At 34.7% G+C, this 12,365-nt stretch overlaps 2 protein-coding genes across 3 annotated transcripts; both read right to left on the reverse strand.

Moving 5' to 3' along the window:
* Positions 1-3,020: 3,020 nt before the first annotated feature.
* Positions 3,021-7,518, reverse strand: LOC111368496 (beta-amylase-like). Of its 2 annotated transcripts, XM_022989762.1 has the most exons (8): positions 7,116-7,518; positions 6,045-6,110; positions 5,538-5,936; positions 5,261-5,425; positions 4,613-4,876; positions 4,192-4,401; positions 3,512-3,751; positions 3,021-3,422 (listed from the first exon to the last, which is right to left on the reverse strand). In XM_022989762.1, exons 1-8 carry the CDS (start codon positions 7,311-7,313, stop codon positions 3,228-3,230), a joined length of 1,737 nt encoding a protein of 578 aa, XP_022845530.1. In that variant the 5' UTR covers positions 7,314-7,518; the 3' UTR covers positions 3,021-3,227. The 2 variants fall into 2 exon arrangements, with proteins under 2 accessions (XP_022845530.1, XP_022845531.1); XM_022989763.1 differs by lacking the exon at positions 4,192-4,401.
* Positions 7,519-10,559: 3,041 nt separating this feature from the next.
* On the reverse strand, positions 10,560-12,359 carry LOC111368497 (beta-amylase-like). The gene is made up of 4 exons (XM_022989764.1): positions 12,108-12,359; positions 11,673-11,882; positions 11,129-11,368; positions 10,560-10,895 (listed from the first exon to the last, which is right to left on the reverse strand). Exons 2-4 carry the CDS (start codon positions 11,775-11,777, stop codon positions 10,758-10,760), a joined length of 483 nt encoding a protein of 160 aa, XP_022845532.1. The 5' UTR covers positions 11,778-11,882; positions 12,108-12,359; the 3' UTR covers positions 10,560-10,757.
* Between the last annotated feature and the right edge of the window lie 6 nt (positions 12,360-12,365).

Raw genomic sequence — 12,365 nt, forward strand, 5'->3', positions numbered from 1 at the left:
TTAGTATAAGATTTTTGAGATAAAAATGCAATTTGTTACTTTTTTGTTGATTTAGATTTCATGATTATTTGCTTAAGAAAATTGAGGCATGCATTTTCGTACATTTTGAAAAATGTAAAATCATTAATGACCCAAGTTGCATAGCTAAGAAACCAAACTGAGCTGAGCCCCAAAGGATAAATTCCTGGCTTCGCCATTACTTGTTGGTTATGGTATTTACTATGATTGGGTATAGGGTTTAGACGGATTTTTCAAGATTTGGAACCAGTCATAAAGTATATGTTGTAAATGGAATCGTTTGGTTCCGTGTAATTGTATAGTCAAATAGGAATAGAACTATTTGGTCTCGGTTCGAGTTCGATTCTAAGATAACATATTGACATAAATTGAAAGATACAATGGGAATCTTTTCACACAATTTTCACCTTGGGAGACAAATGAGCATCTTTAATAAGCTTTGTTAAATCCATATGGACATCATAACGCCAAAAGATATTTTCATGTAATGATGAATCAGTTTTCAGGTACCATGTTTAATAAAAATAAATTGACTCTTAAATATTAAGGGAAATTGGGCCAAATGGCACCTTCTCACAGAGGACTTGGCCAGAAGGCATTGGGTTCGGAGCTGTACACCAAGAATAATTGAAGTATTAGTTCAATTTTTAACTATCAATAATGCTATCTAGCGTAACTAATACTACAAAATCAACAATCATAATGATTGAATTATCGTTTCAACCCTACGATAACGATTCTCCTACCATTATAGCTCGAAATGCTTACAAAAGCATTCACAACCAATTAAGATGCCTATTAATGTTATTTACATCCGCTAATATTATTTCCGAGCGTAAAAAGTTAAAAACGAGTGTGAAGTGATCACAACGACAATATTCACGTGCTCCATCATCAGGATAACAATTCTCCCGCTATTATGGCTTGAAACGCTTGCAAAGGCATACACGACGATTGGAAAAGTTCCTATAAATGTTATTTATACCAACTAATGTTGTTACGGAAAAGATGAAAACGAGTGAGAATGGTCATAATTAGTGCACTGCCGTTTCAGCGCCACAGTAAAAAATTCTCCTACCATTATGCCTTGAAAAGTTTGTAAAGCTCTACACGACCACTGAAAAAATTCTACAAATATTATTTAAGTTGAACCAAGGAAGGGAATAAAAGAAGGATCTTTTAAATTGATTCTCGGACTTACAGGGATGTGTAAGTTTTTTGGTTGCTGTTTGTGAGGGATCAGCCCACTTAAAAGCTGGAGGCCCAACAAGAAGTCAGACCCACCCAATCTTCTAATATAACAAAGGCGTGTGTCTAACAAATTACAAGTAACGTTTCTTCTAGGACGATGACACTTGGCAAAAATAAAATCGTTGGATGGAGAAGTGATCATTTTCACACATATTAGGGTTAGAAACTTGTAGGGTTTTACTTTCACTTTCTCGAACAACTTCTAGAATTCTCTATTCTCTCTCTGTAATTTCTTTCTTCGTGAATCTCTGAAATCTCGTGTAATTTTTGGGAGTTGATGAACTCTTGTGTGAGTCCATCCTGTTTGTAACAAGGCCATGTATTGGCCGTGAACTGAACTCTGCGTTCTGTGTATTGTTGAAACTGTTCTTGGCCGGTTTTTTAGTGGATTCGAGCTTATTCCTTTGTGGATGCTCAACGGGGATTAGACAACTGAGAAGTTGTTGAACCTCGAGGCTTAGGCCGAAAAATCGCTGTGTTCTTATTTTTTGTGTTTTTCAGATCTACACTTGATCTTGTATATTTTTGCGATTTCTTGCGTCTTTGACTTCGATTCTGAACCTATAGTATGGAGATCGACCTGATCCCAGCCCGAAACCAACTTACATACTATGTTAAGTATGTTATAATCCTAAAAGTACATTCAAGGCATACCTAAGTATAAACTATCTACTGAGAGCATTTTTAAGTAATTCTCTATTGACAAAAAACACTTCATTTATTTTTTCAAGAAACATTTTTATTGATTTTCCTTCGTCTTTTCTTTTTTATAATTTATTATATGTCAATAATCAATCAAATCAAATATGATTTAAATAATCTAAAAAATAGACTTACTAAACCCCTGTCTAATAGCCATTTTTTGGTAAAAACAAAGTTTTGAATAGTAAATTGAAGAATGTCTAATTAAAAGTAGGAAGAAAATTTGAGTATACGTACAAAATATTTTATTTTGTGAATGTGTGATTGAAAATAAGTATATTGAATAAAGAATTTAAAATAATAGTTGTCAAACAAGAGCTAAATGCAATCATTATAAAATAAGAATAATGAGTTTTAACTTTTCAAATTTGGAGAATGAACTCGCACTCTATTTTAAAACATTGGAAAATAGAGTGTTTTTTAAGTTATTTTTAAATATTGACTCTCCAATATAGACTGAATTTTGTATTTAGAGAATCTTTTGAAGATGTTCCAAGTGTCTGTTTGACGCCTTTTCTTGTCATTATTAAGAGTTTCAAATTTTTTCAACAATGTAATATTAAAAAAGAATTACAACCATCTAACATACACTAGCTTTTTGTTCAGGACTAAGACCCGTTGGAAACTGGTTTTCCATTCATACCCTCATTTACAACATGACAATTTATAACGTTGCCTTGTAAGACGTGGTTAATTGTACAAATGCATTTGAGGGTAGATTGGGAAAAATATAATATTGCCTTAAAGTATAACTTATCATTCAAGTGATAAGACTAATGTCACTCTTCAAGGATCCACTACATTGTTGAAAACATTGTTTTATATCCAAAATAATGGCCGCCAAACAAACGCTAAGTATATCCTAATAAATTTGGGTTCTCTTATGTTGTGCTTTGTTCACTAAGTTGGATTCACTTAATTTGGGCCAGTCGCGATCTTTAGTATAATTTTCATAAATAAGTAGTGAAAAAATAATTTATTAATTTGTACTGTTGATGACGTTTGCCAAGTATTATAAAATCACGTCATTTAAAAACATATAACTTAAATAACTGTTCAAAAAATGGATTGATTTATTTAAATCTATTCTTCAATACATATGCTTGACTGGAATTTCCCTGTACAAATGGAAGTGGGAAACTCAGATTATAGCATATTTTTTACACGGGCACAGAAATTACACTTCCTCAGCTTCTCAAATACTCATTTCTTCATATTACCACTCGAAAGATCTTTGCAGCATGCACATAGTTGCATCAGTTTGGAATATTGGAAAAGAAGTCGAAGAATTTGTCCAAATAATCAGCTAAAGTGCTACCAACACTCATGTCTGTTTCTTCGTCCCATGGGAATGGCTTAATTGGTTTAGTTGCTTCCAGAAGTTCATCGATTGGAATCTTTGGTTTTGATCGTTGCAGTGGAGCTACATCAGTGACCTCAGGACTGTAATTCTGCAAAAAATGCCATGGAAATAAGAATTTGAAGAAGGAATACGTCAATAGATACCTGATTTATTTCTTGAAAGGATATATGTACTTACCTGATCAGCATGCATTTTCTCGATAAATGTCTTAAATATCCTGAAGTTCTTCCACTCTAGCAGCTTGTCTGATAAACGAAGGTAGGTCACTCCAGCCATTTTCAGTTTTGGGGGACCATTTTTGTTGACACCATTTGGCCTTGCATTCAGAAGGATTTGATTGTAACCTGCACGATCATACCTTGAAAGTGCATTTTCACCAGCTAAGTCAATATTTTCTGTCCATCCACCACTCAAAACCTGCCGAAAATATGGTGCATTTATTGCCAAAGTTTTCATCATATTGCGGTAAAGGAAAATCATATATGACAAGAATCCAATTTTTAATCATGCTACACGTACACGTACAAAAATATTTGACAGTTTTTTTTATAGATTGTCAGCTGTCAAGATTTCATTGGATATTGGACCAAAAAATACAGTTAAACTAGTCAATTTAGTGTTGCCACCTCATTATCTGTACTGTTTTTTGTACATTTCATCTGTTCAAGGAGCTTAATTCTCCAATTTTTTGCTCACATGGCCTATGTTGAATCCACTATGCAGAGACATATTATGCATATCTACGATTAAGGGAGCTATATCATAAATTGCTACTCCTATCAAACATTTTAAAACTGTCAATTCATATTTTTCAATTTTCCAAGAAATTGTGATGGAAAATTGTCTCACAATTGAACCTGTTGTACAAGTTCTTGAGGTCCGCTTTTAGCTTTTGCCGGTTGTTCGGTGTTTCTCATTTCAAGACATGTGAAGTTTAAGGTTCCATAATGTCTGGATAACATCCTTGATATCGGCCGATATCCATCCCTATCAATCAAGTTATAGTATCCTGATGTTAGCTCACAAGCATGACTCTCATCCTTGTACCACCAGTGGATGCCCGAAACCTTCATACAAAAAATGAAAATTTTAGTTTTGTCAAACATAGTGTGAAATAAGACCCGAAGTTCATTCATGAAAGAGATAGCCGACTTGTATTGGAGTGTCGTAAAAGGTTACTATCACTTTCATAAAGATCATGATAAAATAACACTTTTTCTATTACGGGTAGTAATGATTTTTTGACCTTATTTAAAAACTTAAGTTGATAATGCATACCTTAGCTGATAGCTTGACTTTGCAACCCAAGAAAGTTTTGTTGGCTTCCTCAAGTATCTGATCTCCATGTTCTAATAGCTTGTTAGAGTACCATGTTAAGAAAAACTTTCCCTTTTCTGTCTGGTAAGTCCTGTCTGGTCCGAAGAATCCTGTTTTCTCCGGCGTGTCATTATATGTTCCTGCATCATCCGGGAGGTCCCATTCAGGGTGCCCTGCCTTTGTTGCAGCCTCTTTAAAATCTTGTCTCAAATACTTGTCGTAGCACTGCAAGTATATTTGCTCGAGACGGGATAGATAAGTCGTTAAGTCTGATCAATAATTTGTATGATTCACAAGTTGGGCTATAAATTGAGCTCTAATCTCGAGAGTAATAATAAAATCAGACAATAAACAAAGCACATATCGATTATTTGACAATCAAACATGAGAGTTATGTCCACTTTGTCACTGAAAGTTTTCTCTTACATGAACAAGAAGAAGAGTACAAGTTGATCTAATGCCCCTCCCACACTATCGAAAATTCGGCCCCATAAAATTCTTTATATAGTAAGAATATTAGGGCAACCTAATACATGTAAGGAATAGCCAAAATAATCCAGAATATTAGGCTACTCATAGTCGAACGGAGTATTATTTATTTAGACCTACCTGAAATTCTCCAATGCCCGGGAACTTCCATCCTTGAGTCTCTGGATAAGATGGGTATCTGAGCTCTCCTGCAGGTCCTAATCCTGCCTCAATGTCTACAATGGTTTCAGCTTCCAGAAAATCTGACATGTTCTCTCTGAAGCTCTTCATGTAGTCACTATAAATCTATACAAATGCATTCATATATTAAATACAAACAATCAGACTCCAAATGATCAATCGAATAATCCAGACAATCTTATGTTACTTACGAAATCAGAGTTATTACAAGTCATACCTCAACAGCAGTTCGACCTCCAAAGAGAGGCAGGTTATCCACACCAAGTGAGAGGTACTCTTGGTTCCTGGTACCTGATCGGTTAGTGTAGAAAATGTCGGGATCTTTTTCTCCGATCGCAAGTATCCAATGTGGAATAGGAATGTACACTGCATCTCCTATATTGCCTCCACACTGGTGGAATGACATTATAGCCTGTATTTTTAATCCACAATTTTGAACAAGTTGGAACAATTTCCTGTAGGAAGACCAATCATACTGTTTGGGACCTTTGGCCTCTACAATTCCCCACCACACATCTACCATTACTCCATCAACTTCAGCAGACTTTTGCTCTATGAGCTGCTTCTCCAGCTTTCCTTGGTCGGGGAATTCATTTTCTCTCGTAACAACTCCCAACTGTCGTTAAAGAATAAAGGAAAAAGAGTAAATTACGGGTTTGTTTGGTACAGTAAATTGCAATTGTACTCAACAGTAGGCTTGCTAATGGAACTTTTTTATACTTACCTGAAGCATTACATAAAGTGGCACGTAATTTGACAACTCAGTGTTGCCAGATTTTGAAGCCATTTTCTGGGACAAGGATAAATGAAAAAGTATTACTTTCCTTTTATGAGCATGAAATCGAAGATGCTATAACTCCACGTAGATTGCGTCCTTTTTTTATTGTAGATATAAATGCAAAGGTGGGTCATATAATTTAACATTAGGATATAAACATTCTTAAAGAAGTGAGTAATTATTAAGTAGCTCAAAGAAAAATCTTGCAGCCAGCCCCAGTAATAGGAGATTAAATTAAAATGTATAAAATTGTGTCCTTCAACACTTAAGTGATTTTGACATGATATTAGTCCAAGAAAATATCTGGCATCCAAGTGCCACCTATTCGTGAATGTTGTGTTCTTCTTGCACATAATGAGGTGGGTTGAGAGGCAACATGTACACACTACATAAACTCACCGAAACGTAATTTTTCATAAAGTAGGATGCAAACACTTATAGGACTAATTGATTTTAAATTCTTTAAAATTTTCATTTATATGCGGTATCTTTATACCTTTTAAAACATGACTACACATAGCATTTTGAATACTTGGCATCCACCAAGCACCAGAAATTTAAAAAAAATGGCATGTGGCTTGTGAATGACATGGTACATATCGGACATGGACGTGTTACCATGCTTGATAGGAAGCTTGTTACTGGAAAATAAACCAAAATTATTTAAATAAATACAAGTAATCATATTTGTCTTGCGCATACTGGGTGGACCACTAAGTCGGAAATTTGAAAGGAGAGATTGATGGTGAAAGATTTTTGGTGTATTCTAGACAATGATATAATAACTATGTGCAAGTACAAATAGAGCCTGATCTTCCATGCAAGATATATGGACTTGATTTCATTTCCATTAAGGTTTCTCTGCCACATTCTTGTTGCTGGAGGAGATCATGACACCAAGGATCATCAATATCCAAAAAAAAATATGCGGAGTGCAGCTGTGGTCATTACTGCGTACTCATGAACAATATACGATGATAAGGGAGAAAAGGAAGACGAAGGTTTTCAATTACTCACCTCTGTAGGAGCATCAGTTGTGACAGATTGAGGGCCTTTAACTAATCTGCGTGAACTGAACTGAATATTTTGTTTGAATCCTCCATTCCCACTTGTCTGCTCGGTGTTAATAGGCGTCGTACCCGGTAAATCTGCAGGTTTGTGGAATGACATTTTCTTTGGCAAACTACTGAGTTTGAAGGTTACAATGCTTGCCATAGTAAAGAACGAGGATTTTCTTGTGCTATTCTGAAGAAAATTTATTAGTTATTGATGAAATGAGTTGAGATACTGCATGAATTTATAGTGTTGGGAAAGAAGGGATCCCAAAAAAATTTAGAGTGAAGACCCGCAGAATACAAAAATAAAAAATTAATCTATGGCTGTCTTTTCCTTTTATGGTTGATTTAAGCAAGCAACGGTGCTTTTGTAGTGGTTGTTGATAAATTTTGTGCATAAATATTCTTGCCTATTAAATAATAGCACAGAGCAGATCCGGGTGGGGGGCAGATTGGCCCAAGCCCATCCCAGCTCTTAAAAAATGAAATTGGAGAAAGTTTACAATTGCCATACTCCACCAAGTTACTTGGGTCAATTTTGAATTAAAATGTTTGAACGTTAGGAAATATTCTTGATACGTTTTGAAGTACTCACGACATATTTTGTAAAGTACATTCTAATTTGTAAAATCACTAAACGATGAAGCCTCAATAACGATAAAAAAAAATGGTTGAACTAAATGAGTTTAATAAATCTAATTCGTGGCAATCATCACTTTTGGTTTATTTTCTGCCTATATTCCTCGATCAGATCCTGATATAGCTTTGAAGAACTCGCGATCAACTATGCAATACAAATTGACATGAAAACAATTTAGCAGTGGACTTAAGACTGACACTAATTGACACTCGTTTGTCAAAGTCCTCTTTCATAAAAATTGCAACCCTCGGCTCATTAATCCTTGTTCCACCCCTATGCTAGCATTTAGATATAAGTAGAATAACGACTTACAAATATATAGGAAAAATATATGTAGTGCATAAAATTATATATGATTAAGGCAAGAGTTTGACTCTCTTATCTTAAGATGATAATGCCCAGTATAGGTACTAATGTACATTGACACTTATCTTTCAAAATACAACGATCGTGTCCTATGATAAGAGAACTCCAAATTATTAAGACTAGTAAACAAAATAATGTTTATAACTCTCTTTATGTATGATAACAGGACTCGAAATAAACGTAGAAAATATTTTCAAGTGAATATGTAGACATAAGTCTAGGGATCAAATGACAAAATATGCAAATGAGTGGGCCTAGAAATAATAGTTGAAAAGTTTAGGGATGGCAAAATAAATTCGTTCAACTCGATATTTGTGGGGCGTTGCCTTAATGGTGCGGAGATTACCCACCTAGTCGAGTAAACGGGGTGAGGGTGATTGCCCTGAAGCGGGTACGGAAAATATGGTCCTCGGCCCACTATCTGGTCCGTTTAAAGTTTATCTCAAATTTAAGTTTTTTATTAAATAAAAAGAAATTATTAATCATTTTTAAAATGAACATGAGTTGTTTTTAACAAATTGAAAAAAGAAAGTAATAATATTCACCGACTAAAGATATATTTAAAAAAAAGAAGAAAAAAATAAAATAAATGGGCATAATAAACCGGGCAAGGGGCTTGCCTCATCGTTCCCTAATCCCCCTCCCTTTATCCTGCTTTAACTGGGTATGTAATGGGGTAAAATAGCAAAAGTATTCGACGGAACAAGAGACAGGAATGGCTGACTCATCCTATACCCTTCCAATTGCCATCCCTAGAAAACTTGTGTGTGAAAAGACAAAAATATTGAAATAGGACGGGTTTCAAAAGACATGTCTCCTTCTAAAAGACATGTTTATGTGAAGGAGGGAGGAGTTGCATGTGGTGATGGTGGGTTTGTGTTTGAGGAAGAGGTTGTATTGTAATGGGTAACTAAGTATGTTAAGATTGTGTTATACTTGTAACATGGTATATAACAAATTGATGGTGGCGACGGTTAATGGTCGTGATGGTGGTGTAACACAATGTGTTATAATGATGGTGATAGCAATGATAGAATGCGTATAACAAAATTTGTTACATGTGTTACATCATTCGTTACACATATTGCAAGTATTACACGAAATATAACACTTTCTGTTCAAAAAGAACTGAACATTATTTTGAGAAATAAAAAAGGTTGGACAATTATGTGGAAAATAATTAATTATTTAGGTCAACCGTGAAACTTTTCATTAATTAATTAGACCTATTATTTAATTAGTTAAATCTTATATTTGTCATTTAATCAATTTCTCATTTCGTTCTTCCAACTTCATCCTTATGCGTGATCCATTAGGTTCTAATCCATGATGGAAATAATATAATTATTATCTTGATCTAATCAATATATTCATTAATGCACTAACAAATTAATTCGTATTAAACGTCCTTACTTCGCATCTAAGAAGTCATGTGGTATGACAAAGTCCCTTTGTGCCCTGTTAATGTGAAATAAAATCCATTTATTTAATTGGTTACAAAATAAGAAATGCGTCAATATCAGTTTACCAATTGTATTATTTGTCAACTTCCAAGTAATTGACTTAAGAGTGTTCATATTTGAAAACTCATTTTCAAATCACAACTCTACATTGACCAAGGAATTAGTGTATATATACTTAAGTCTATGAATGACTAGATATAATCTCATACTATCAATCTACATATGATTCACGTCGCATCCAATTAATGTCACATTACTAACCATTTAGTAGAATGGCATCTAACACCATCAAAGCATGACGATCCTCTCATATGATTTCATGATGATCTGATGTCGAAAGATTAGTTCCACAAACATAATTGTGAAACGGTCTCTTGACACTATAATTGATAATTGATTATATTACTACTATAATTGTACAATAAATGGACACTAGATTAGTGAATAAAATACATGTCACGTTTGATAATATTAATAATAAAGTCATTCACCTTCATAACTATTTAAACAAGGCACAATACCTAACATGTAAGAGTTGGGACCTCCCACTTCTAGAACCATACAGACAAGACCATACATATAAGTGTGGACAGAAAGGCCACTGTTAGAGTGCCAGTGACAAGACAATCTGGATTTATTTCTTGCTCAATTGGTTTCATAGACGTGGATGGATACAACTTTGCTTAGGAATGTGATCATACAAAAAACACCATAACTGTGTGGTGATATTGTCAAATGGGATGGTGGGATATTTCAACACATTAAAGATTAATAGTACAATTTCAATTTACTCTTTAACGTGCTCTCTCATGAGCATACTGAATTGGTTTTTCATTAAAAATCTGATGTATGTACAATTTTCATATATTCGTTTCGGTGAGACTTGAACATGCATGACATTTATCTACTATATTAAAGTATTTACATTATTACAAAATTTATTGAAGATGGCAAATTTATTTATTTAAACTTCTTATTCTACACAAACGCAGACCAAATTTCCCTGTACAAATGGAGGTTGGAAATTTGGATTTTTTATTCAGAAAGTACACACTCAGCATCTCAAGTACTTATTGCTTCATATTACCATTCGAAAGATCTTTATTACATGCCTATGTTTGAAGTAGTTAATCAGCTACCCAACACTCATGTCCGTTTCTTCATCCCATGGGAATGGCTTGATTGGTTTGGTTGCTTCCAAAAGTTCATCAATTGGAATCTTTGGTTTCGATTGCTTCAGAGGAGCTACATCAGTGACCTTTGGACTGTAATCCTGTGAAAATCCGACAGCAATAAGAATACGAAAATAGGATTAGCTCTAGCTATATTAGTTTTTGTTATCATGTCAGGTACAGTGCAGTGAACTGCACAAGTTAATTGATGGATTTGGTCACATTCTTCTTTTCCTTAATCATGTTCAATTTTGTCTGGTTGGACATGACATTGAAAGTTACGCAATTTTTTTCAAGATTTATCCCCTAAAAGCATCGGTATAAGGATGCTTACTTGATCAGCATGCATTTTCTTCACAAATGTTTTAAATATGCTGAAGTTCTTCTCTTCTAGTAGCTCATCTGATAGACGAAGGTAGGTCACTCCAGCCATTTTCAGTTTTGGAGGACCATTTTTGTTGACACCATTTGGCCTTGCATTCAGAAGGATTTGATTGTAACCTGCAGGATCGTATCTTGAAAGTGCATTTTCGCCAGCCACGTCAATATTTTCTATCCATCCATCACTCAAAACCTGCATAAATTTGGTGCAAAAATTGCAAAAATTTACATCTTATTGTGTTAAATAAAATCATACGAAACATGACGCAATACGAGACAAGAGACATTTTTACTTACACAGCCGATGTTGGATTTATATGATTCAGACACAATATGAATTATAGATCTATATGGTAGACGATACACTGTGACACAACATATTTTGCATATCTACAGTTCACAAGTTGTAACTACTACCGAAGGTACCCAATAACATATTAAAAAGTAGCAATTTTTATATTTTCAAGAACTTGTAATGGAAAATTGGACAGTTCAACCTGTTGTACAAGTTCTTGAGGTCCACTTTTAGCTTCTGCCGGCTGTTCGGTGTCTCTCATTTCAAGACATGTAAAATTTAAGGTTCCATAATGCCTAGACAACATCCTTGCTATTGGCCGGTATCCATCCCTGCCAGTTAGGTTATAATACCCTGATGTTAGCTCACAAGCATGACTCTCATCTTTGTACCACCAGTGAATTCCAGAAACCTGTTTATGCAGAAAATCGGAGTTCTGTTAAACACAGCACGAAATAAGACCAGAAGTCCGTCCACAACAGATACCGAGACAAAAAAGGTTACCACGACATTCATAGTCTGTTACTAATAGTACTTTTCTATGATGATAGTTATGACTCTCATTGAACTTTATATTCCGGAATATCGTAAGTACTTCCACGTCCATTCATATTAATCTTATGCTGATAACACGTACCTTAGCAGCGAGCTTGACTTTGCATCCCAAGAAGGCTTTGTTGGCTTCCTCAAGTATCTGATCCCCATGGTCTAATAGCTTGTTAGAGTACCATGTTAAGAAAAACTTCCCCTTTTCTGTCTGGTAAGTCCCATTTGATCCAAAAAATCCTGTTTTCTCAGGGGTGTCATTATATGTTCCTGCATCATCTGGGATGTCCCATTCTGGGTGCCCTGCTTTGGTTGCAGCGTCCTTAAAATGTTGTCTCAAATACTTGTC

Source organism: Olea europaea, chromosome 19, assembly GCF_002742605.1.
Source record: "Olea europaea var. sylvestris chromosome 19, O_europaea_v1, whole genome shotgun sequence".
Lineage (NCBI taxonomy): Eukaryota > Viridiplantae > Streptophyta > Magnoliopsida > Lamiales > Oleaceae > Olea > Olea europaea.